This window comes from Cucurbita moschata, unplaced genomic scaffold (assembly GCF_002738365.1).
Source record: "Cucurbita moschata cultivar Rifu unplaced genomic scaffold, Cmos_1.0 Cmo_Scf00021, whole genome shotgun sequence".
NCBI classification, from domain to species: Eukaryota; Viridiplantae; Streptophyta; class Magnoliopsida; order Cucurbitales; family Cucurbitaceae; genus Cucurbita; species Cucurbita moschata.
Genome location: NW_019268537.1, coordinates 3215755 through 3241447, shown reverse-complemented (window position 1 = coordinate 3241447; position 25693 = coordinate 3215755). Strand labels below are relative to the sequence as shown.

General features: G+C 36.0%; 4 protein-coding genes across 7 annotated transcripts; 2 read left to right on the top strand and 2 right to left on the bottom strand.

Annotated features, from left to right (window-relative positions):
• Nucleotides 1-252: 252 nt before the first annotated feature.
• LOC111458320 (U4/U6 small nuclear ribonucleoprotein Prp31 homolog) lies at nt 253-3986 on the bottom strand. 2 transcript variants are annotated; one of them, XM_023100891.1, is made up of 9 exons: nt 3792-3986; nt 3612-3686; nt 3022-3084; nt 2766-2920; nt 1631-2523; nt 1463-1533; nt 1005-1107; nt 725-800; nt 253-591 (listed from the first exon to the last, which is right to left on the bottom strand). In XM_023100891.1, exons 4-9 carry the CDS (start codon nt 2874-2876, stop codon nt 484-486), a joined length of 1362 nt encoding a protein of 453 aa, XP_022956659.1. In that variant the 5' UTR covers nt 2877-2920; nt 3022-3084; nt 3612-3686; nt 3792-3986; the 3' UTR covers nt 253-483. The 2 variants fall into 2 exon arrangements, with proteins under 2 accessions (XP_022956659.1, XP_022956658.1); XM_023100890.1 differs by having other exon boundaries at nt 2766-2903.
• A 2288-nt stretch (nt 3987-6274) lies between these two features.
• Nucleotides 6275-9163, top strand: LOC111458321 (spermidine synthase). 2 transcript variants are annotated; one of them, XR_002713082.1, is made up of 10 exons: nt 6275-6622; nt 6758-6834; nt 6937-7059; nt 7754-7858; nt 7993-8065; nt 8145-8216; nt 8301-8496; nt 8606-8732; nt 8832-8975; nt 9035-9163. XR_002713082.1 is itself a non-coding variant. In XM_023100892.1 (9 exons), exons 1-9 carry the CDS (start codon nt 6475-6477, stop codon nt 8895-8897), a joined length of 987 nt encoding a protein of 328 aa, XP_022956660.1. In that variant the 5' UTR covers nt 6275-6474; the 3' UTR covers nt 8898-9163. The 2 variants fall into 2 exon arrangements, 1 of the variants encoding a protein (XP_022956660.1); XM_023100892.1 differs by having other exon boundaries at nt 8832-9163.
• A 617-nt stretch (nt 9164-9780) lies between these two features.
• On the bottom strand, nt 9781-13974 carry LOC111458322 (serine/arginine-rich splicing factor RSZ21-like). 2 transcript variants are annotated; one of them, XR_002713083.1, is made up of 7 exons: nt 13838-13974; nt 13373-13485; nt 12608-12696; nt 11388-11634; nt 11130-11258; nt 10530-10777; nt 9782-10376 (listed from the first exon to the last, which is right to left on the bottom strand). XR_002713083.1 is itself a non-coding variant. In XM_023100893.1 (6 exons), exons 2-6 carry the CDS (start codon nt 13459-13461, stop codon nt 10771-10773), a joined length of 561 nt encoding a protein of 186 aa, XP_022956661.1. In that variant the 5' UTR covers nt 13462-13485; nt 13838-13974; the 3' UTR covers nt 9781-10770. The 2 variants fall into 2 exon arrangements, 1 of the variants encoding a protein (XP_022956661.1); XM_023100893.1 differs by having other exon boundaries at nt 9781-10777.
• A 4963-nt stretch (nt 13975-18937) lies between these two features.
• Nucleotides 18938-24400, top strand: LOC111458181 (potassium transporter 6-like). Its single transcript, XM_023100684.1, has 8 exons — nt 18938-19680; nt 19753-20245; nt 20334-20387; nt 21220-21480; nt 21580-21632; nt 22694-22817; nt 22909-23163; nt 23250-24400. Exons 1-8 carry the CDS (start codon nt 19639-19641, stop codon nt 24299-24301), a joined length of 2334 nt encoding a protein of 777 aa, XP_022956452.1. The 5' UTR covers nt 18938-19638; the 3' UTR covers nt 24302-24400.
• Nucleotides 24401-25693: the final 1293 nt, after the last annotated feature.

The window sequence follows — 25693 nt, the reverse complement described above, 5'->3', positions numbered from 1 at the left end:
GATGCAACCTTTTTGAACTACCCAAATCAGTGATATATGATAGCCAGTCCTGAATGAAATGAGAGATACATTAAGAGAAGGGCATAGCCGCATATCATAGATGCCAAATCAAAGCCCACAGTGGTACTAATCCTCCTCTCATGGGAGTACAGAGAATGGTATGGCATAGGTTTCTATGATTTTCAACTAGAGGAAATCAGACAGGAAGTACTACTAGCTATTATTTGATGGCACTAAATAAGAGACTGACCAAGACAAATCCACCAGTTATAGTGTATGGCATCCCATATAATAAGGCCAATCACTAATCAGTCAACTAAAGCCAAAAAAGATCAAGCAAGCAGGAATAAGAAACATTCTGAGTTATAAAAACATAAACTCCTGTGGCTTTCTGTTAGTACTGAATTACAAAGCCTAATGTAAGCCATATCCATGTATGATTACAGCATGGGCACGAAACATAAAGCTTGATGGTCTAATGACTCAGTTTTTCCTTATCTTTGAAAATGTTCCTGTTTCAGAAAAGTAGGTGCTTTGAGTTCCACCGCCTAGCTGGTTCAAATGGGCCTGAGGATTCGACAGCTCGATTCCCTGCATGGAAAACAGGAAATTCTCACAACCTTGACATTAAGCATCCCAGGCAGTGTCATGAATAAAACAAGTACTTCCGAGGCAAATTTAGATAACATAGGAGGAGATGGTGAGGAGGACAAAAAATACTGACTTGTACTGGAGTAAATGCCAAACTTGAGGTCAGCCCGGATGTAGCACCACTGCTTCCATAGCGTTTTTCCTTGAACCTATTCGTGATTTAAGAAGATAAGTAAAAGAAACAGATGAAGAAGCGAATGATAGGCTACAAGTATCCTTTTCCCCTCCTTTGTTATAATTATTGTTCTTATTTCTTTCTTTTCTATTTTCATTATCACTTGTGTGTGTGCGTGCGCGTAAGTGGGTGGCTGGGTGGGTGGGGTTATTAAGATCAGCTCAATGACTTCACTTACTTCTTAACAACTTTTGCGGCAAGCTTGCTCTGAGCAGCCGACACGCGCAACTTGCCACTCCCAGCCTGACCAAGCATTCCATACCCTTCCCCCAATCCATCTCCTGTTGTTACATGAAAAATAAATCAAGAAGTGAAATGCTTATTCAGAATATTACTGCAGAATACCTCAAGCAACTACTTTTTCCGTTCAGGACAATTGAAAGAAACAGCTGGTATGCAGAAAAAAATGCAACTACGTTTGATAAGAAATAATCCTGAAATAGGACAGACTCAAGACGGCTATGATATTACTATTGCAATTCAGAAAATTTTCTGGTTCACCAGACAACATGACAACTCAAACTTGCTGAACAGCATAACATTGCATCTCATTCCAATGCATAACACGAAACATAGCAGAATCAAAACTACCAATTTGAACAATCCAGATTATTCAGAAATGAAAGAAAGCTGTACCTAAAGAACTCTCTTCAGGCACCCCAAACTGCATCCTGTTAGCTAGCTTCCTCATCTCCGTCGTTGCATACCTGACAAGGAAAACCATATCAATCCATGAACAACGGAAAAGTGCAACAGATCAAAACTTCTATTGCTAGGGAGATGAAAGACAAATGTAAAATATACCTTTCCTTCATCTTCCTTAATCGACGGCCACCTCTCTTCTTTTTGGGTTCAGAATCAGGGACCGGAAGAGGTTTTGGTTGTTTTGCAGGTGGAGGTTCTTGCCACTTCTCAATTTTCTTAAGGATCTCATCTTTGAAGACTCTACCAGTCTTCCCAGTAGGGTCACCCCTCGTGGAGTCAACTCGTGCTGCAAGTGTTGACTTTGCCGCTATGAGTCGACAAGCACGCATCTTCAAAGGAGGAGGTGTTGATTGGAATATCTCTGTTTGCTCAATATAACCTACTCGAAATTGTGAGGTCGCTGTGGAAAACCCAGCAAGGTTTTTTTTCTTTGCACCAAGAAGCTGAACATTGCAAGCAGGCATCTTAGCTAAGGCAACAAGACCACCAGCAGTTCCCATTAGTTTTGCTGCAACAGCACTTCCAACTATCGCTGAAAGATTTGGTGCAATATATCCCATTCTACTTTCAACAAAATTAAGGACCATTTTCTTTGCTGAATCTAAAGTAAGAGCTCGATCACATGCATCAATTGTTTTCTGGAGAATTTCCTCCGGAAGTGGCTTGCCACTTGTGGTAGATGCTGTAACAGAGACAACCATAATGACAGCAGAGGGTAAAAGCCCTTCTAAATCTACAAGAGTCAAATCCATTTCATTCCCAATCTTCTTAACAACTCGAGCATAATCGATTGGATGGTGCACAAGTGATTCAAGCTCTGGAAATTTTAGTCGATATTTATCACGTATAAAATTGTGAATAATAATAATCTCATTCTCAATATCCACCGATAAGGCATTACACTCTACAATCAGTTGGTACTCAGGATCATCTTCTAATACAAATCCCTGATTTGAGACATTAGAATCCATCTCCAATGCATCTGCCACTTTCTGTAATTCAGATGCCAACAAATCCAATCAAATCAAGGGGGAAGTGCAGTGAACATCATTATTCATGAGAGATATATTGCAAAAGATCCAATAATTATACAACATCCCAAAACCTGTCACTCACTAAAAGGTTAGAATAATAGACAAGACAGCAAGGATTGAATATATTCATTGCCTCTCTTCTAACCCCTTTCTATTCAAGCCACACCAAGGTCAATAAGGAAAGTTTCATGTAAACTAACCTGCATAATATCATTGTATCTCTGTGTTTTCTGCAATTTTGATACACTATCCAGATCATCATAATTAAGGCTTTCTAGATCTGCAAGATCCCCATCAATATCCTCTTCCATATTTTCGGCATCAGCATCTTCTTCATCCTGTAAACATTCAATAACTATTGCCTCAAAATATAAGGTAGATGGATTCACACTCCTACCAAGCAATATAATGATGAATTGATCTTCCAGAGAGAAAGGTAAGAAAACATTTGCTAACCAGAAAATTGTCTTCATCAGAGAGTTCATCAAGATCTGCTAGAAAAGAATCAGCCAAAGTAGCCTACAAAACAGAAGAAAATAATATGACAATTAATAGACAAGATAAATCACATTTTCAAGAGAGAATTTAAAGAACATTTAAAAGAAGAAGCACAATAGCAAGTTTAAAAACCTAATGAATGTATGAAATAAAGTAGAAAAGAAGTGTAACGATTCAGAACTTATTCATTAGTTTAATAAATTACATCCGAGAGAGAAAGTAATCAAGTTCTCCTTTACCAACCATAAACTATAAGCTAACTCAGAAAATTCTTATATACATGCTCCCTGTAGAGAAGAACAAGCTATCTCTTGAGAAACTCTATAATTCAAGGAAGAACGATTAGAAACACAAAATTAGCAGCTGATAAAGAATTAAGCTACAGATTTAATAGCATACTCCAAAGTCCACAATTCCTAGATAAATCAATTTGAGTTTACACGCAAGAACGTAAGAACTAAACTAAACCAGCACACAAAGGAAAGTGCTGAAACCTAAACGTCGCATGGATGCAAGCAAAAGAAGAAAAAAAGAAAACGGTTACTGACCATTTTCTAAACTTCGCTAGAAGATTTATAAAGCCTCCCAGGTCGTAAACAATTTAGCACCAAGTTGAAGAATATCTGTATATCAGAATTTCAATTTCCAGGGTTAAGGGAGCATATATATATAAACCAAAATGGATAAAACCACAATCAGATGCTTTTACACAAAAGACAATCCCAAACCTCGGATCAAACTACGTTCTGCAATATTTCCAGAAAGGGAACCGACATACAGCAGATGAGATTCCACACCATGAACAAGAAGCAAGAACGCCGACGAAAGAGCGGGGAGAAGCTGGTAATGGCTCGTGGTCGACGGCAATAGTATGGAACTTGCTTCGCCGATCCAGCCACCGGCCCACAGACAAGAGAACCGAGAGAATGGGAGAATTACAGAATAGAACTGTAAGAGCCTGACCCATTATTAATTATGGGCCTGTGAGGCCCAGTCCAAAATCAATAATTAAGCCCAAATAATAATGAATTACGGGCCTACGAGACCCAGCTTAACACTACTCTCCTCGGCCCATCGATCTCGATTTGTTTGGTATTTTCTTATGATTTCTTTTTTTTTTTTTTAATCGATAATTTATATTTTAATTCAATATTTAAACTCGAAAATAGTTCAATAGACGTATGTGTTTAACGAAGAGGTAAGAGGTGTAAAACTCTCCAACTTTTCAAATTGTAGAACTAAAAAAAAGTGTATGAGAAATGGGGTAACAGCTCTGACTGCTATGTATATGAGAAGTTTGGTCATCAGATGATCACTTTTAATAGTTAGGATTTATGGTGAATCGTACACCGAGTATGTAGTTTGCATGAGGTGACAACACGTAGAAGTAAAATTTTCAATTATTGCCATAAAACTCACGTAACCCTTTTTTTTTCCTACGACGACAGCTCCAACCCTTGACACTCCCGCCTTCTTTTTCTCTCAATTTTCGTCACTTTATCCCACTTGCTAAACCACTAACCGTCACTTTCCTAAGTTCGTCCTTCCTCTATTTTTTTAAAATATTTAATCAAAATAATTTTGGATATAGGTGCACGGGTTGAATTGAGTCATATTAAGACATTTTTTAGATTAACTCAAATGGTTTGGGTTGTCAATTTTTTCAACTCAAATAACATTTTTTTTAATAATGAATTCGAACCCAATCATAATTTTGTTTTTATTTGGTTGGTTTTGTTGTCCATAGTTTTTCCAAATTTTTATTTTTAATAAAAATAAAATGTTTGGCAACTTTTAATTAAAGTTTATTTCCAACACATATTTTAAAATTTTAATTTCTAAATAATTAAAAATTATTTTTAAAAGTGATGGAAGAATAAATAATAATAAAATGATAAAGTTTTCATTTTTTAATACATCTTTCCTTAAAAAATGGTTAAAAAAAAATCATAACAAATCATTATATTTCATTTACAAATATATGTACATATAGAATCTTTAAAAGTAATTAATTTATTTTTTAAGTTTATTTTTTTAATATATATATATATATAATGAAAATATATTTATATTAAACGGAATACGACGGAGATTGAACGTGTGGACGGAGGCTGAGAATATAATCCCGTCTTCAGTTCCATTTATCTAGCAGAAAAAAATGTTTTCTACTTCTCCATTCTCGGTCTAAACGAGAAATCTCCAGAGGTAGATGGGTCCCAGATAAAATAGAATTATTCATAGTTTTAGGGCCAGTCATGCAATTTTGTCTCCACCCGTAACTAAAAGCCTTGAAAATTGAAATTGGCTTGTTATAATAAAATAAAGATAAATAATAAAAATAAAATTATTAAATATCTCAACAAAATAAAATAAAATAAATAAAGTTAATGATTTGAAAAGAAAAAAAAAATGGTACCATCAAATATATATCTTAACTAAATCAAGCCTCACCTCATTTGGATTATAAATTCAAATCTTCATTATCATCCATCATAATAGGATCCCTACAAGATTTAAGAGAAAAAAAATTGTTTAATCGGATTTTTTTCGAGCCACTTGAGAAATAATCTTTTCAACCATAATGTTTTTTGCTTTTACGAGTCAATTCCATGTCAAGATCAGTCTTACAGTCCCACGTTTGCTCGTCTGTTCATGTCATAAATTTTGTTTCGTATAGCTATCGAACGTTGTTGCACTCTGTACCGTTTTTGGTGATATCCTCAACCGTACGAGGTGAAGAAAAAGCTACAACAACCCTCGTTTAATATACATGTCGGTGTCTTTGTATTAATACATTAATCATACGACTTTTAAGGCAAAAATTCGAACATTTGTCATTTTAGTTGAAGATATAAGAGGTTAACCTGTTATATTAAGATTCAAACTGTAACACTCCATGGCCCTGACATCCCCTTATAATATGGGCACGTTACTCAGATGCAGAGGTCATATTATGTTCTCTCTCTGTCACATGCTTTTTAATTTTCAAGCTTGATTTGGTATAGTCAGTAACTCTCCAATATTTTAAGACTGATTTTTTTTTGTTGTTGGGTGGAAAATTAAAATATTATATTACACTAAAAAAAATATGCATTTCATGGTCAAAACTACACTATAGTATTTGGAAGTTTATGAAAAAATCGAACCTATACAAAAACATGAAAGAACGAGATGGAAAAAAAAACATAAATCGAGGGTAGTAAGAAAAAAATAAAGATCAAAGAGAGGAAACCGTAATTTGATTCCTCCAAAAGCGAAGCCTTTCACGGACCCTTTAGAATTATATAAATGGAGGAAGAACTGGGTGAGTTTGATCAGTGCTCATATCCAACGGGTCATAGAGAAGCACTCCCCTCTTGAGACTGTATTGGGATTTGGGATTTTTAGCGAGTCGATAGTAGAGGGATTATTATGTCTGCGGAACATTTCGTTGGGTCGGCGGCCGATGCGGCGGCGGCGAAGAAACCTGAGATTGAGAATGGAGTATCCGCCTCACTGCCCGATTCTATTTCCTCTGTAATTCCTGGATGGTTTTCTGAAATTAGCCCAATGTGGCCTGGTGAGATTTTCGTCTCTAATCGCATAGATTTGAGATTTGTTAGCCGATGAAGAAGAACAATATGATTCAATCCTATTTGTTCTTCGATTCTTTCTAATTTCGTTGAGAAAATCAAATGATTTTTATGTCATGCAGGAGAGGCCCATTCCTTGAAGGTGGAGAAGGTTTTGTTTCAAGGGAAGTCTGATTACCAGAACGTTTTGGTATTTCAGGTATTCATATATGCAGATGAACTGTATGATATATTGTTTTGCTCTGTGAATTTTAACCTAGTTTGGCTGATATATTGAAGTTTTGGTTTATGTGCCCTGCAGTCATCAACTTATGGGAAGGTTCTGGTTTTGGATGGGGTGATTCAGCTTACAGAGAGAGATGAATGTGCTTACCAAGAGATGATCACCCACCTTCCACTTTGCTCAATTCCAAACCCCAAAAAGGTTTGTCTATCAGCGTTGTATTTTGAAAATGCATTGGAATTTGTATCTGAAGTCATACGTTTTGTGATGATACCTCTGATTATTAAGAAACTAAATGAGAAGCAGGGCATGCCAGTGACCTTTTTGTTGATATTTAATCATATTCTAGCTAAGTTTCATTCAAAAAGTTTAAGTATATGTTATAGATGTTCTTTTAAATATTTCATGACATGTGAAGTCGGGTTTGGATTCAGACCGATTGGATAGGGGAGTAAGCGCGCCTTAGAACTGTGAGTTGTGTTTATGTTAGCTATGTTTTAGCATCGTCTTTTTTGTACGATGTTTCAATTGTCTGTGCTGCCATTTTTACTTGTTCGAGCTTGTGATAATGATTTTTAGGGCAACTGGTGTGTGGGGGTCGGGTTGGAATTCGGACCAGTTGGGTAGGGGAGTAAGTGTGCCTTAACAGTTGAGTTGTGTTTATGTTGGCTATGTTTTAACATTGTCTTTGTTTTGTACAATGCTTACAACTTGTCTGTGCTACCATTTTTTACTTGTTCGAGCTTATGACAATGATTTCTAGGGAAATTTCTCTATATGAATCTCTTCCCGACCTGGCCGAATCAGGCCTGCTCAAATTTGCTCAGATGCTGTCACATGTGCTTAGGATTGTTCTTTTTGTTTCATTGTTGTCTCACTCAATCGCTGTTATTAGGTTCTCGTTATCGGTGGAGGAGATGGCGGTGTTTTGCGAGAGGTGGCTCGTCATTCATCTGTTGAGCGGATAGATATCTGTGAAATCGACAAGATGGTAGTTGAGGTAACCAATAACTTTCCAGGATCATCAGTTCAACTTTATATGATTGATACTTATGGTGCTCATATGTTCATGACAAATGTGAGGAACCTTTTCCGATTATGATCGAGTACTATTGCCTTCATCTTCCTTTGCAGGTTTCCAAAGAATTTTTCCCTCGCGTAGCTGTCGGGTTTGAGGATCCTCGTGTCACTCTTCACATTGGTGATGGTATACAATCAATCATTTTCTCAACCCTTCTTCCCGTTTGATATCTCGATTGTGTTCGTCAGTGTGCTTCGTGTTGCAGGCGTCGCATTTCTGAAGGCTGTTCCTGAGGGCACTTATGACGCAGTTATAGTGGATTCTTCTGATCCTATTGGTAATCATATGTCTTCAAGAGGAACATGGAATTTTATGTTTGGATGTTTTTTGAGGTAAATGAAGATCATCTGTCATGTTACAGGTCCTGCACAAGAGCTCTTTGAGAAGCCATTCTTTGCATCAGTTGCCAAAGCTCTTCGACCAGGAGGTGTTGTGTGTACTCAAGCAGAGAGCATTTGGCTTCACATGCATATCATTGAAGACATTGTGACAAATTGCCGCCAAATATTCAAAGGCTCTGTCAACTATGCATGGACTACAGTTCCTACATATCCAAGGTACACACACCTCCTAACAATGTCCCTGATCTTGTGGGATTCCTAAGCTGACGTTCTTCGTCTTGAATGTTGCCTTTTCTAAACATCGATCCGATCCGTGTTTCTTCAGCGGAGTGATTGGGTTTATGCTCTGCTCAACTGAGGGGCCTCCTCTTGATTTCAAGCATCCAGTCAACCCAGTAGAGGTGAACGGTATCGACAACGTGAAGAGTCCGCTCAAGTTTTACAACTCGGAGGTGGGATTCGAATGTTTCTTATATATCCCATTGGTGTGCTTTCCATTTGACTTGAACTGAAACTTCTTTTTCCTTGATGCTTTGTTTGAAAATCTTCAGATTCATACAGCAGCTTTCTGTTTGCCTTCTTTTGCGAAGAAGATCATCGATTCAAAAGCAAAATGAAAAGGCTTCCCCCACAGCGTTGAAGAAGCAGGAATTGGCGGTCTTGGAGTGTGCCAATGTAATAAGTGGAGACTTAAATTAGAGTCGGAGTGGTCGCTTTATATTGTGATCAGCGTCATAAAGTTTCTTCAGATGTTATGAGTAGTAGAAATAGCTTCTTTTGTTTTCCCCCAAAATTTTCCCCGTCCTTTTTCATTGAAAAGTGGCATCTGGTGTTCTAGGTTCTATAAATAAATATGCTAAATAAATATATTTAGCCTTCGTGATGTGATTCAGTCTGTTGCGTATTACCGTTAGCCTCACAATTTTAAAAAGGCGTCTACTAGGGAGAGAGTAGAGTGGAATCTTATCACAATTTTAAAACAGTTGGTTGCGTATTACCGTTAGCCTCACAATTTTAAAACGCGTCTACTAGGAAGAAGAGAGTAGAGTGGAATCTCCTCACAATTTTAAAGTGGAATACTGGGAGAGGTGAAACACTTCTTATAAGAGTCTAAAAATTGCAGCCACTAGGCGATGTGTCATTGGCCCCAAGGGGATGGACTGTGTGGTCCTACAAGGATTGGAGAAGGGAAACAAAGCATTTCTTAAGTGTGTAAAAACCTTCGTGAAGCTAATGACCTATGGCCTCGGACTATTACCGTTTGTCATCGACTCTTTTCCTTTATTATACACTAAATAAGATGACAATTGAAGCATAAACCATGAAAGTCAAGGTCTAAAGAAACAAAAAATTATTTAAAAAGATTCTGCATTTCACGTCTGCTTTGTTTATAAAAGAGTTACATTTTCACCGTTGGATAAAGATTAACACCAAAATCCATAATTAGGAAAGATACCTATGAATATTATTTGTGAGAATCGAAGATAAACATCCTCACAATAAAATCGATTAATGAAGGTTCCTTAATTGAAATTGGGAGGGCTTTAAATGTATTTCCCTATGCAAAGAACAAACAACAAACATCAAAGAGTGGGAATATAAATAAGCATTCAAATTTCCAACATCCTTGACCCTAGCTAGCTAGCTAATACACACAAACTAATGAGCCATGACCAAGAAAGTAGCTGCCTCACTTAAGGGGAAGTGCTATTGAAGGAAGCATAATGGTGAAAGAGGGAAGGTTGGTGGAGCAAGGCGAGGCAGTAGTTGGGGAGAGCAATAAACAAGTTGAAGCTCACAAGATGCCGATGTTATAAAACTCTCACAATAGTTTTGCAGATGTAATAGAAGAAGCTCGAAAAGCGTTGATAGACGAGAAGATGATGAGCAGAAAAATCGCATAAAAACAGCTTCATCTTCTTCAACCACCTAAAAAGGATTAACACTATATGGGCAGCCTTGAGTGCAATACAAACAGCATGCAACCAGTTGTAGTAACAAGAAGATGATTGAGGAGCAGAGCAGATATTGAGAACCGTGATGCACTAAGATGCAGTTAGCTGAGTAACGATGCCATATATAGCCGAAAATCACACCTCAAAAACATAAGAGGAAAAAACAGCCAACAGATAGATCTTTAGGGGCATCCAATGGAAAAGAAATATTGATGAGTAGATAGAAAGGTATAGATATATATATATATAAAAAACTCTAGGTAGTAGATATAATTTTAAAAGCAAGAAAGAGACCTCCAAGTTTCAGCGGGCAGAAGGGAGCCAACACAAAATGGTGCCCGACCGAACCCCATTTCGTGGCTCAAAACACTTCGTAGACACCCATCCAAATCCAGGTTTCAAAGAGAACCAATTGTCAGAGACGAACTTAACTACATGATTCTGGTTCACTCCACAATTCCTATTAGAACTACAGCATAGCAGAAACACCATCATCTAAGTTCTACCAGCACAGCATCCAGCCTTGAGTCCAACATCAATCTCTGCAATAATGATTAACATGCAACTATCAGATCGATGTACTTGTATCTAAAAGTATAAGTTATGGAATATGTATCTCAGTCAAGTATGTATTGACAAGAATTTGTAGTAGAAAATCATTTAAAGCAAACATACGCCAGGAGGGTGAAACAATTAAGAAATTCCTAGTTAGTTATGGGAGAGAATACTAGCGACGCCTGGAATCTTGCTGTTCAAGATAACCTTGTTCTACTGCACTACAATGATTCCCCAAACCCCATGTGCACAAAACAACCTATGTAAGGCAATTAAGTTCCCTCGCCTTTCACTAACTAATAGATGTAGTGAACAGTTCTCATGACTAAGAAGGCATACCCATTAGCATAAGGTGAAGCACGACGAGCATGGCGGGGTGGAGGGGATCTGCTGTAGCTCCGACCACGCTTAGGAGGTGTAATGCTGCGACGTCTTGGTGGGGATCTTTTACCACGAGGACTGTTACTCCTACACAAGAAAAAGGAAAAGAGTGATAGAACATCAAATTCTTCAGTTTATATGAAACCAAACCACCTGTTGAATTGATAACTTGGTGTGCTTTGAAAAAAAAAAAACACACACGCAGCTTTGACACACCTGCGACCATATCTTTCATAGCTTGGACTCCTACGGCGCCGAGGAGAAGGACTACGGCGCAAACCACCTCCTGCACCTCGTGAGCCCCCACGTGAACGACACTCACGAGCAAAATGACCAGGTTCACCACATTCATAACATTTCAAATCATCACCACCACCACCACCACCACCACGGCCACGACGACCACCACCTCCTCCACCGCCTTTAGAGTTGTGAGAAAGCTCCACACGCCAACCATTTTTCCCTACGAAAAGAACCCAATAAAATCACACATAAAAGATAAGATAAACTTAACTCAAGGCAATAAAACTAAGAATAGGGGGATAAGGAATCAACCTATTAGCCCTAGGAAGTCATAGAAAAGGATCCCGGATTAAGGATAGACTTTAATTGAAAAGCAAAAATATTGATCTAGTGCACCATATAGGAAAGAAGTTCACAAGGTCCAACAAGACCTCCACCATAGAGAAAGCATCATGAAAATTCATTTGACTTCTCTCAAACCAATTATCCATTACATGGCAATATTTGAATTATTCCACAGCTCTTTACTTTAACTATGAAAGGATGATCACAACGGAGTTGAAAGACTAGACTACCAACTCGTGACACTTGGGGAAGCACCAAGAGATGCCAAAAACAGCGAACAATTTATGAAAAAAATAATTGAAAAAAGGGAGCTGAAAGTCTAATAAAAGAGGCTAGGATCAAGGAAGTCTTCTTAGTCACTTTAGCCTTCCAAACCAAAGAGATTAGATGCTGGTTCAAGATAGAATCAACATCAAAGAGGGCATAAGAACATGGTTGATAAAAATGGCTTCCATAGCCCTCAAGTTTCTATATCTTAGAATCATGATAATTCCCAAAATCACATATTTGAAGCATATTGAAGAGGATTGGGCCATTCATTACCCTCTTTTTCAATAAGGTGGTCTTAAAGAATAAGGTAAATTTCCACGATTTAGTTCAATTTAGCAGACCAAAGATGATATCAAGCTAGATCAATAATAAATTTCTGATTTACTGCAGTAATGAAAACTAGATTACAGATAAAGCCAAGGAAAGTGCTCCCGCACACGTCAAACTCACTAGTGGTCGAGAAAAGCATGTGCACACACATAAACAAAAGAAAATAACATTTTATAGAAGGAATGTAATGCAATGCAAAATTTGATACCTACAAGACAAAAAAAAAAGATCTTTTATTTAAAACTGACCATCCAATGCTTGTATTGCATCTAGAGCATCCCTGCGATCATCAAACTCAATAAATGCATATCCTGGAGGCCTTCTAGCAACCCAAACACTGTATTGTTTTGTTCAAAGACAAATATTCAGAATGCATTTTAATACAAAGGAACAAAGAAACAGATATATTGTTTCAAATTATTGCAAATGGAGGATGCATGGTGTAAGCGATCTCATCTTAATAACTGATATGCAATTGAGACATAAACGTCCTTGAAGCAAAATCTAGACCACAGAAATACTACTCTGGCTTTTGGTCGAGGTACAAACGAGTCTGAGATATGAGCCATGCACATTGAGCCAACTAATCTCAAGGATAGACATCAGAAAACGTCAGACGACATATCTAAGAGAGTCTGTGCATTGGGTTCAGTTCTTAAACAAAAAGTTAACGATAAGGAAGATATGGACTTATGCATAAAGCAGAGTCCAACTAACGAGCACTCATTGCTAAGTAAGGGTTTTTTATGTTCTGTTTCTTTTTTCTTCCCCTGCAGAGTGCTGAAATATCTAGCTTCGGCTAGGTATAACGGGATGGATAGATATTTATGTGCTGTAAAAAATCTAGGGCATATAATGAAAGAACCCAACACACTGCCACTGAAAGAACCCAGGAGCTTAAAATTCCACATTTCGGACCATTCGGTAGATATCATATCATGCGTCTAAAATATGTTAATTTAAGAAATACATGAAAAGAATGCCTCGATACAAAAATTTCAAACTCAAATCACCTCCTCAGAACACCGAACATTCGAAATTCATCTTCAAGCTCCCTCTCCGTAACACGTGGATCCAGATTACCAATGTAAACTCGAGTCATTGTATCGAAGGAGCCCAGAAGCTCCTGAAAATAGTAAGAGTAAGCAATCCCGAGAAACTATGTTAGTTTGAGAAAACGAATCATTCCTAAATAAACAAGAAAATACGTACAGAACAGGAGTTAGAATGTAATCTAAACAACAAACTGGAATGGAAAAACAACCCTCACAACCCCAGGATGCGAAAGCTGCAACACCTATATAAGTCTACATGGGGTAAAAATACACACACAGAAAGTTCACAAACGAAGCATTTGCAGTAGATCATCAAAAATGGAGGGAGAAAAACAAAATCGAACCGCTAGTTTAAGGATTAAAAAACAAAAAATGAGGAAGAATTAGGGTTATGCACGTATTGATCGCGAAGCTGAAGCCTACCAAGAAAAAGATCTCTCGGAATCGTCAAAAAGTACGAACAGATCAGCCGGCGATAAGATAGGAAAACGGTGCTGCCCGTAGTCGCGGAGCTCCGATGCTCGGAAGTCTACAGAAGTTGTCAGTCAAGTGATATGTGAGTTTTGTTTCCTGGTTGTTGATGAATATGATGGCAGCCATATTGGGCCGCGCAGGTCTTTTCAATCTCGGCCCATTACATCTTGATGGGCCTTTGGGCCACATTTTCTTTTAGTATAATTTGTGTACGATTAAAAAATGTCGTAATTTTGGGATTTTATTTATTTTTCATTCAATTTTACTATAAATTCATATTACAATTTATTATTATAGCGGATTATATTCAATTTATTTGTCTCACTAAGTCTTATATTACTAATAAAATTATTTATTAAAAAAAGATGATGAATTTGAATTTTGATTATATTTGAATTATATAATATGAATTTAATATTTGATTATATTTTATTATTATTATTATTTCTTTGAACGACCTTCATTTCAAATATGTTGAACAAAATTGGAAAATTCTTAAATTACTATTTGATTCTCACTCACGGTCAATTAATTTGACCGTTGTTGCAAAATTGTAGGGGTACTTTGGTCTATGTTTACGGTTGGAGGGTGGAAAAATAAAATTGTCTGTTATTTTGTATAATAATCTTTAAAAAAAAACAATAATACGTGGGACTTGCATTAAATTTATAAACTATAGACAACTTTTCAAAATTCGATATATTATTATTTAAAAAATTTAATAACACGACACACAATTTAAGTTTAAAAGTGTTCATATGATCCGATAATCTAACCAATTCAAACTACGAATGGCTGATTGAACTTTTTTTAATTATTAATTTAACGTGTATAACGAATAACTAATATTTTATGATACAAATTGCTCGAGTCATCAATTCAACTAATCTAAATTTTTAGACGGGTACGAAAGAGCTCAATTAACTCAATCCATATACGTGGAGCTCACCTTGACGGCGTGTTTGAAGACGATGGCCAACCTACTAGCTTTGCTTTTTTTTGCCAAATCCCAAATAAATTAATCTAAAACATTAAAAAAAATATAAAAGATTATGAACCTTCCATAGAAACGAACATTTAAAAGTATGAATTAATAAATAAATAAATGAGGTGACAAAAAGTAATTTATTGAAAAAAGTTAATTAAAACAACTCCGTGAAGGAATTAAAGTTAATTATATAATATATTTTTTTTAATTTCTAGAAATTGAGTTTGAATGTGATTTAAAAAAAATATATATATATATATATATATATTTTTTTTTTTTTAAGGATTGGGATTTAAAAAAATATTAAAAATATGTATTGCGAGACACGTGCTTAGCAAAATTTAAAAGAAAAGGGGAACCTGATTGAACGGTGACATCAAGTTTGGTCGGAACAAAAGGCTTTGTTATTTTATTGATTTTATTATTATTTATTTATTGAAAAAAAAGTTGGAATAATGGAATTTGCAACTTTATTGCCCAAAAATAAATTGTTCGATATTTGACCAATTCTGATAACTTATCGCCCACTTTTTGATTGGGGCACTCCTGGGATCCTGATCAAGTAAGAAATCCAAAAATATCTTTAAAATTATTAATATTTTTATTTAAAAAATACTTATATTTTTAAAAATTCTTTCAAAATTTTTATTAATATCTTTTAATTTTTTTAATATTGAAAGAATATTAATAAAAAATTTAATATTGAATAATATTTTATCAAACAAATAGTTTCTTTATAGGATGATCAAGCGATATGATCCTATGCGCATTTCTCCTTTTTAATGAAACGTCCCTTAGCTTCGAACAGCGTCAAGCACCTTCATCCAGTTAAAAAAGAAGGATAAAAAGGCTTGAATGAGAAAAATAATAGTTCGTTTGTAGGGAAGTGTTTGATAGGTTAAAGATAGTTGGCATATGGCGTTATCTTTCTTGCCTGGTCCATTTCTCTCTGTCTCTGCCATGGACAGATTATTCAATATCTGGATCGTTAGAGACATGAAACTCTTATTATTAAATAAAAATTTAGATAAAATATTGTAAATATTTTTATTAATTTAGGTCACTTATTTTCTTTTTTCATTTTTTTCTCGAAATATTAACTCATAAACATTAATTTCAGGCTATTTTTTTATTTTTATTTTTTTACATTTACAAAATTTAAATCGATTTTGAAAAGTTACCAATAAAATAAAAACCTAATTTTAATCATGGTTCAATGTATTTGCAAGAATGGTGAAAAACGTGGTGTATACTTAATTTTATAAAACATAATAATTATTTAATGGGACTTAATCTTTTAAATTTTTGTTTCAATTTGATTCTGATTTAAAATATAAAATATAATACTTGATTCAACTTATTTATATTAGGTTAATAATCTTTTTAAATTAATCAAATTTCAGGTTCCTATTACGTATTAATTTAATAACACGGAATGGTCAAATTTAAAATTTAAAGATTATTGATACCAAATTAAATTATGACCATAATTGGGTAATTAGATAGGTCGTGTAAACAAAATGGCTTTTAATTAGTGACGTAAATTACAAAGCTAATTTCTCTCTCGAGTAAGAAAACTCACTGGCTTGCTCGAGATTGGTAAAAAAAAAGTTTACAGAGGCGATGAATTTACTGTTATACAAAGTAAAATCTTTTTACTATGTTTTGAAACTTCTATATTTGTATACAAATTCTCAAATAAGTTAAAAGTCTTCGATGGTATCAATGTTCTTTAGATATTTAAAGAAAAAAAAATAGAGCGTTGCTATAAAAGTTTTCAAAGTGGTTGAAAATGGATCGAAATTGATGAATTTCTAAAATCGAACTTACTTCCTCGAAACAAAATGGTTATAAAAATGAAAAAAATTAATTAATTTTAAAGTTCGACTTTGTGAAAATGGTATCACCTAATCTCTAATTTAATATGCGGTAGTATTACATCCACGCGTTAATTTTTCTTTAAAATAGATTGAAACTTTAAGAAAAAGCATATTAATTTGACTTTACTTAATTTTAATATAAATGGGTTTTAAAATATAATTTAAATAAATTTAAATTTTAAAATAGGGAAATTTTGATTTTTTTAAAAAATATAAATAAATTAAATAAGTACAATATTCAAGTTATTTTATATTTTAAAAGTTGACTATTACAAATCTTAAAAACAAAAAGATTTATTTACTATTTTAAGTTATGAAATTAAAACATTAAACTATAAAAAATACTTTTTAATTTGAAAATAATATATTTTAATATAAAATTATTTTCAGTTATTTTATATAATATGCTGACACCCACGGGAGGTGGGATTGTGAGATTCTATATTCGTTAGAGAGAGGAATGAAACATTTCTTATAGACGTGCAAAAACTTCTCTCAAACAGATGCGTTTTATAACTATGAGGTCGATGACGATACGTAACAGGCCAAAGTGGATAATATTTGTTAGTGGTGGGGTTGAATATTTCTGGTTTAATCGAGTATTTTTTATAATACGGTAATTTTTCAATAATAATTTTGGTGTTACATATTTAATTATTTTTTTTTTTTTTTTTTTTTTTTTATGTTTGAACCCTCAATCTTTGTTGAAATCAAAATTGGACCCATTTAAATTGAATAAATACATAAAGTATAGAAACAAGGAGGTTGAAATTTACAAGTCAAAAGGAGAAGGCCCCACTCAACACGCACCCTGTCCTCCCACCAACTTAACACCAAACCATCAAAATTACTTTTACCACTTCAAAACTGTATTTTCTTCATCGATTTTTACCATTTACCTACTCTTTCCAACCCATGATTTGTGAAGGTAATTTATAAATTATTTTCACCTCTTAGGTTTAAAAAAAAGAAATGAATTTTTAAGGTAAATTTATTTATATTTACATTTTTTTTTTGGTGGAACAGTTAAATCAACTCTATGAATTTGCTTGGCTCATATACAAATGAATTAATTTCATTAATTACCTAAAAACTCTACGTACCATTGGACGTGTGGATATGGTTAGCGTGAAAAATAGTTTAATATTTTTAAGGCTTGGCTCCAACATGGAGATAGTCGTAATAGAACATGTCGTTCAGAAAATATGACAAAATATTTTAAATATAACTATATAGTTTCGGTGTTTTATAAACTGACATATTAATTATAGAATATAGTTTTAATTAGTCAATGTGAGACTCTCTCCCAACTATCATAAACAATTCTCCTTTTGAACAAAGTACGGTCATAAAGTCATAAAACCTCCTTTGAGGCCTATGGAGCCTTCAAACAAAAATACACTGAGTCATTTTTTGCTACACTTTCAAGGCTAATAACTTATTTGTTCGACATTTGAGAACTCTATTGATATAGCTAAGTTAAGGGTATAAGTTTAATACTATGTTCGGAATCACAAAACTTAATAATTGTATGATATTGTCAATTTTGAGAATAAGCTCTCGTGACTTTACCTTTGGTTTCCCATAATGTCTCTACCAATGGAGATTGTATTCATTATATATAAACGTATGATCATTCTTTTAATTAGCCAATGTAGTTCTCCTTGAATGATGGATTATAGCTCGAGGTTGAGTAAACACGTTTTTCGTTTCACGATATTTGGGATGGAAGAATTCGAACTTCTTATGTTTCAGACACTTAGTTGAGCTATTTGGGATTGAAATAATAGATATCCGATTGGTAAGGTTATTAAAATCATAGGGGATGGAGGTCTTCCCCTGAAACTTGGTTTCATTGAAAAATCCAAAACTAAAAAGCGTTTCACTTGAAAGGGATGATCTCAAACAAGAATACATCCAAATTTCTCAGTTCGAGCAAAACCCAAGAGATGATCATTAAAATCAATAACAAATTATCTCCTTCAATGTTCTTCAGTTCTGATTCATGAACAATTGCTTTAAAACTTTGACTTTGCAATGGAAAATTTTGGCAGAACATCTTAAAGAACAAACCCCTTGAATTAAAAAGCGTTATGCAAAGAGATTCAAGTTTTTTTTTTTAATCCATTTGTCAAAACTTTGATTGAAATAATAACTGTTCTTCACGCAGTCTGCATCGGTGGTTGAGAATTTGGCATGGTTATGTTCAGAATTTCTCTGTCAGTTACGTATCACCACGACGTGGAGTCAACTCGGCCCCGAATTCACCGAGTTCATTTTTCTGGTAAATAAACAGATTCATACCAAATTTTCAATGCCATTTGTTCACCAAAATCAGACAAAAAGGAATGTACTCCGAATTCTTCTTCTTCTTCTTCTTTGCAAAATTGCAGAGAAGCGTTGAAGAATAGCGGTTGGTTTATCTTTTTCCTTTTCCACTTTCAACCATTTTGACTCTCTCTGAGAAAAACCCAAGTGGGTGTTATTGCTCCACACTGCAAATTTCGTTTTCTGACATAAAGTAGAGCTTACGATGAACCCCTCTTGAATCTTCTCCTTTAATCCCTTCATTTATCAGTCCCTTTCTTATTGATTACCCAAATTATTCTCTCTGATTTTCAAAGGGTTTGTCTTCTTTTTTCATTTCTGTGGCTTTTCGTGTCCGTTCTTCCTATAAATCCCTCTATTTCGCTCATAATAGTTACAGAAACTCGTGGGTCGTTAGTATTTTCTCCAATCTTCTAAAGGGTGTTTTTCATTTTCGTTTTCATGGGGTTTTGTTTGAATTGTTTATTCAAGTCTGAGCATTAAAATAATGGGTTTCTTGAGATTTGAGTAGAAAATGGATTTGTTCAACTTATGACAACTTGACCCTTCTGGTTATGGATCTAGAAAGTGGAGTTCCTACTGAAAAGAATACGAAGGTAAGTCGTTTACATTCTCTAGCATGCATTTTGGCTTCATCTTTGAGCGATTTCACTATTTTCGTTTTGTAGAAAGATTCATGGAAGACGGTTCTGATGATGGCTTATCAGAGTCTTGGGGTTGTCTATGGGGAGTTGGGCACTTCGCCTCTATATGTATATAGGAACACTTTTGCAGAAGAAGATATCGATCATACTCAGAGCAACGACGAGATTTATGGGGTTTTGTCCTTTGTTTTCTGGACTCTTACCATTGTTCCTTTGCTTAAGTACATATTTATTGTCCTTAAAGCCGATGATAATGGCGAGGGAGGGACATTTGCTCTGTATTCGTTACTATGTCGACACGCACGAGTTAGCTCCTTGCCCAATACCCAATTGGCTGATTCTGAACTCACTGAGTACAAGATGAATGTTCTTGGTCCGCCATCTCTGGAAAGCTTTGGATTCAAACTCAAATCCGCATTAGAAAAGCGTCGTGTTCTTCAAAAGTTCTTGCTCGTTCTTGCTTTAATTGGGACTTGCATGGTGATTGGAGATGGCATCCTAACACCGGCTATTTCTGGTAATCATTGCTAACTTTCTGCATCACTGATTCAATTTCTGTTTTGGGTTTTCTTAAATTGGATGTTTGTTCTTCATTCATCTGTCAGTTCTTTCGGCCGTTTCTGGTCTCGAGCATACCATGGCGAAAGAGCATCACCAATGTAAGAATCTACATTGAAATCTACTAATTTTTGTCCAAACTATTGGTTATTGTTTAAAATTGTTGTTTTGAGCATTCGACTTCACATGTCTTCTTATGAACGAGAGGTCACCGTCGATTGCTTTCATATGTTATGCAATCATCACAAACAATTGCCAACACGAATGATTGCTATGCTATACTTGGGAGACCTTCTGGACAAGTCTCATCCCAAGTTGTGATCTTGTGAGATCCCACGTTGGTTGAGGAGGAGAACGAAGCATTCTTTATAAGGGTGTGGAAACCTCTCCCTAGCACACGCGTTTTAAAAACCTTAAGAGAAAGCCCGAAAGGGAAAGTCTAAAGAAGACAATATCTGCTAGCGGTGAGTTTGGGCTGTTACGAATCCATTGCATTGAATTGCTTACTGTGTTAGACAGGACATGTCATGCCACTACTTATATAACTGTTGGATGGTAGTGTTTGAGAAAAAGGGACCACTGAGGAGAGACTGGACTTTAATGATGAAGAATAGTTAGATGAAGGGTGAAAAGATTTAGAAACTTGCAGGATAGAGGAATGAGACTGAAAAATTTGGCCTCTCTCCCGCTTTTGCTTAAAGGAGTTTTTGGCTTTTGTTTATGTGCTTGTGGAAGACTAGAAAGAAAGGGTTCGTCCCTTTTAGCCACGCACGTTCGTTATAAGCATGGAAATCATAGTAGATATCACTATTTTCGAGCTTGTGAGTTTAGAAATCGTACCCAAACCGAGCAATCTGTTCTTTCAGTTTTGCATTATACTTTCAAATATTGGACTCTGTCAGAGTAGTCTCATGTAAATTGATGTTCCTGCAGATATAGTACTCCCGATTGCGTGCATCGTACTAATATGCTTGTTCGCTCTTCAACACTACGGCACGCACAAGATCGGGTTCTTGTTTGCTCCCATAGTTACAGTTTGGCTATTGTGTATCAGTGCCATTGGGTTGTACAATATTATTCACTGGAATCCAGGTGTTTATAGAGCAATTTCTCCTCGTTACATGTTACAATTTCTCAAGAAAACCCAGAAAGGAGGTTGGATGTCACTTGGTGGAATAATGTTGTGCATTACTGGTAAATTTCACATATTTGGTTTGGTTTATCATGTTGTGCCCTTACAAACCAAAGCCATTCCCTTGTTAATCAGAAACGTGTTTGTTTATATTTTGCTAGGCTCGGAGGCGATGTTTGCTGACCTTGGGCATTTTTCACAGTTGTCAATCAAGGTACGATTTCGAATATTGGTCTATCTCGTCTACTAGCTAGAGCTTTCTCGTAAACGACATGATAATTCTTTCGGAAAGTGTCTTTGATTGGACGCCCCACAGTTGATTATGTGCTCTATTCTTCTTCTTGTTCACTGCTATCTGTTTCTGATCAAGCTTTAATGATGGTAGCAAGTCTATAGGAGGATGTTTTACCACCATTCGTTCTTTAGACTTCGATGACATATCGATTGAGCTCATGTCTGTAGTTCATGTCTCTTCGATGACATATCGATTGAGCTCTCTTTCTCCTTGGTGTGTAGCCCAAGACTTGTAGTTCATGTTGGTTTACTACATACTACAAGGCAAATATGTTTACTTTCTCCTGATACCTTCGTCTTCGAATGTTTATCTCATGAATCGCATTATTAACTTGCTTGTTCGATCAATGTGCAACTGAAGATCGATGATGGGGAGAATTTCCTTCAATTATCTGTTCAATGAACTCCCCATGTAACAGCCCAAGCCCACTGCTAGCAGATACTGTCCTCTTTAGGCTTTTCTTTTTGGACTTCTCCTCAAGGTTTTTAAAACGCGTCTACTAGGGAAAAGTTTCCACACCCTTATAAAGAACACTTCGTTCCCTTCTCCAACCGACGTGGGATCTCATACAGCAGTAACTTGTTTCATGAATTTCTAACTGTTACCCATCGCATTTCAGCCCATTTTTCATAAATTCTGTGTCTAAGGTATCCTCTCGCATGAACTTGCTCCCACAGTCTATTTGGATTGACTTTCTAAATGTTTAAAAAGTGTTTTTAAGTGCAAAAGAAAACGTTTGTGTTCTGGTTTTCTGAAGTGTTCCTTGTTTACGTGAAATCCCACATCGGTTGAAGAGGGGAACGAAACATTCTTTATAAGTGTGTGGAAACCTCTCCCTAACAGACGCGTTTCAAAAACCTTGAGGAGAACACCAAAAGAGAAAGTTCAAAGAAGACAATATCTGCTAGCGGTGGGCTTGGACCGTTACAGTTCGTGTCTACCAATTTTCTAACTTCTGTTATGTCTTAAAACGCTTGCAGATCGCTTTCACTTTAATGGTTTATCCGTCTCTCCTCCTTGCATACATGGGGCAAGCTGCCTATCTGTCTCAACATCATCCCTCTCCAAATGATCATCTAATTGGGTTTTATGTATCTGTGCCTGGTAGGTCTTAAGATTAGCTTCCACATTAAGGTTCTCTCAGACATATTATTGATTGGGAGCTAGTTGGCTAATGGAATTTTTGTTTCTCCAGATAAATTGAGGTGGCCTGTCCTTATAATTGCTGTGCTTTCTGCAGTAGTAGGCAGCCAGGCTATAATCACCGGAACGTTTTCTATTATAAAGCAGTGCTCGGCTTTGGGTTGTTTTCCTCGAGTCAAAATCATCCATACGTCCTCAAAAGTTCACGGTCAGATCTATATCCCGGAGGTTAATTGGATTCTGATGCTTTTGTGCTTGGCTGTTACCATAGGTTTCAGAGACACCAAGCGTTTGGGCCACGCCTCAGGTATGTTTCTCGAAAGGGTCGTATAAAATGTCCGTTTGTTGCACATAATTTGAGCTTAAACTCTTGTTTCGAAACGTCGTCTTCAGGTTTGGCAGTGATAACTGTGATGCTTGTTACTACGTGCTTGATGTCGCTTGTTATCGTTCTGTGCTGGCACCGAAGTGTATTTCTTGCTATAGGCTTCATCTTCTTTTTTGGCACCATTGAATCTCTCTACTTCTCTGCTTCTCTTACAAAGTTTCTTGAAGGAGCCTGGGTTCCCATTGCAATTTCTATTGTATTCCTCATAGTCATGTATGTCTGGCACTATGGTACTCTAAGGAAGTTTGAATTTGAGCTCCAAAACAAGGTTTCTGTCAACTGGCTACTCGGCGTCGGTCCCAGCTTAGGCATTGTGAGAGTCCGTGGGATCGGTGTCGTACAGACTGAGCTAGTTTCAGGAATCCCGGGTATCTTCACCCACTTTGTCACCAACATTCCCGCCTTCCATCAAGTCCTTGTGTTCCTTTGCATCAAGTATGTCCCAGTGCCACACGTTAGACCAGAGGAACGGTTTCTTATTGGTCGTATCGGTACGAGTGAATACAGACTCTATAGGTGCATTGTGCGATACGGGTATCGAGATTTTCACAAAGACGACGTAGAGTTCGAGAGTGATCTTCTATGCAGCATAGCAAAGTTTATAAGGTCAGGAACTGCAGAGGCAGGTGATGAAAAGATGTCAATGGTTGGGACATCATCTTCTACACACGAAGATAGAATTCAGATGGCCGTGGCCGAGACCGGTAACGACGAAGACTCTGAAGAACTGTACCGAGGTTCAGATACAAGGGAAATAAGGTCACCCGGTCCAGTTGAATTGAGAAAAAGAGTGCGGTTCATGTTACCCGAGAGCCCGAAAATGAACACGAATGCAATGGAAGAATTAGAAGAGCTAATGGAAGCAAGAGAAGGAGGAGTAGCTTACATATTAGGACGGTCACACATGAAAGCAAAACAAGGATCGAGCATGCTGAAAAGGGTGTCGATCGACTTCGTTTACGAGTTCTTGAGGAAGAACAGCAGAGAAGCTGAGTTCCCTGCAGGTTTATCGCATTCATCATCAACCCTTGAGGTGGGCATGATGTATCTTGTTTAGTTCCTGACCATAATACCAGATTCCCATGTACATAGATATGAGTATACAAAGCTGTAATATCTTTGTAAAATAATGAAAAAAGCATAGAAACTTCAATTAGTCAATTTCATCAACTCTATATTCAGGTACTAATCCAACATTTAATTCCAATTAAACATACTGATTTGTTAATTAACTAGAGGGCGGATTGGGCTGTTCTAGGCATTGATTCAGTGTCACTCTAAGATCTGAGGTAACCTCGGGCTTGGGGGGACTTTTGCTTGAATTTCCTGAGCACGATGTCACCTCTTCATTGATAGTTAACATTGTTCACACCCACCAATAAAAAAATAGCAGTCAATGTTGTTGAGGTCGATCCTAGTGGTCATTGCGAACTCATTCCATTTTTGGAGGATCCGAGGCTCCCTTACTCATCTCTATTTAAAAGAAAAAAAAAAAACCCTTTCTCTAATAATCAAGTCAGCTCCAAAATCGAGAGTGCTCAATCCTATTTTTACAAGAGGTCTGGAGCGAGAGCCATTGACAGAACATATTCTGACTATATGAATCACTTGACGAAGGAGTGTAAGAGTAACTCATCTAACGAGATGAGAATGATAAATTGATGCTTATTTAAATTATGAATATATATTATTTATTATGTCAATAATTTTCCTTTTTAGATATAAAAAAAAGGATAATAGATAAAATCACTTAATTAATTTAGTTTCAAACTTTTTATATTTATAACTTTTTAAATTTAAGAGATGGATAGAAGTTTATTATTTTGACACGCAATTGACCATGTGAACTGGTGGCTGGCCCACATTGGAGGTGGCAGACTGGCGGCCTTAATTCTTATTTATTTTTTTTAATTTAATTTTTATCGTTTCAGAAGAAAAATAAATGAATAAAACTTATCTAAATTAGGTATTTCCTTTCAAATCTATAATTTTTAAAATTTTAAAAAAATCAATTAAAGACAAATTAAAAAAACAATGAATAAATAAAATATCATATATTTTAAAAAAAATTTAAACATCAAATAAACATTTAAAAACACCGGAACTCCCTCACGTGGAGTGCACATGTTCCACTCCCACATGTGGTCCATTATCTCCTCTCTCTCGGATACGGACCGCCCCTCCCCTGGCTTTCACATTTCCATTGGGTGTGTTTTCCAGGATGGAGCCTTAAAGCTCGAGTGGGTCCTACTCCCTTTCGAAGTTAGGTCTACGAGGCAAGTGGGCCCGGATCCTCTGTCAACATTACACGTGGCGAACTTCTCCGTACAATGTTGTGTGGGACGAGGAAAATGGCAGCAGACAGCCTTAGCCAGGACCAGGAGGGCAAAAATCGAAATTAAACCTCTCCTTGGCATCTTTACCCAAAAAATAAAAATAATAAAAATAA

Excerpts from the sequence above, each read along its gene's own strand:
- LOC111458321 (XM_023100892.1), top strand. The coding sequence starts at position 6,475 with ATGTCTGCGGAACATTTCGTTGGGTCGGCGGCCGATGCGGCGGCGGCG. Across the intron at positions 6,835-6,936 it reads AGAACGTTTTGGTATTTCAG|TCATCAACTTATGGGAAGGT; the intron begins GTATTCATATAT and ends TGTGCCCTGCAG. Across the intron at positions 8,733-8,831 it reads TCAAGTTTTACAACTCGGAG|ATTCATACAGCAGCTTTCTG; the intron begins GTGGGATTCGAA and ends GAAAATCTTCAG.
- LOC111458320 (XM_023100890.1), bottom strand. Across the intron at positions 2,524-2,765 it reads GATACAATGATATTATGCAG|AAAGTGGCAGATGCATTGGA; the intron begins GTTAGTTTACAT and ends TCTGAATTACAG. Across the intron at positions 592-724 it reads TGGCATTTACTCCAGTACAA|GGAATCGAGCTGTCGAATCC; the intron begins GTCAGTATTTTT and ends TTTTCCATGCAG.
- LOC111458181 (XM_023100684.1), top strand. The coding sequence starts at position 19,639 with ATGGATCTAGAAAGTGGAGTTCCTACTGAAAAGAATACGAAG. Across the intron at positions 20,388-21,219 it reads GGCGAAAGAGCATCACCAAT|ATATAGTACTCCCGATTGCG; the intron begins GTAAGAATCTAC and ends ATGTTCCTGCAG. Across the intron at positions 21,481-21,579 it reads AATAATGTTGTGCATTACTG|GCTCGGAGGCGATGTTTGCT; the intron begins GTAAATTTCACA and ends ATATTTTGCTAG.
- LOC111458322 (XM_023100893.1), bottom strand. The coding sequence starts at position 13,461 with ATGACTCGAGTTTACATTGGTAATCTGGATCCACGTGTTACGGAGAGG. Across the intron at positions 11,635-12,607 it reads TGCAATACAAGCATTGGATG|GGAAAAATGGTTGGCGTGTG; the intron begins GTCAGTTTTAAA and ends TTCTTTTCGTAG. Across the intron at positions 11,259-11,387 it reads TATGAAAGATATGGTCGCAG|GAGTAACAGTCCTCGTGGTA; the intron begins GTGTGTCAAAGC and ends TTTCTTGTGTAG.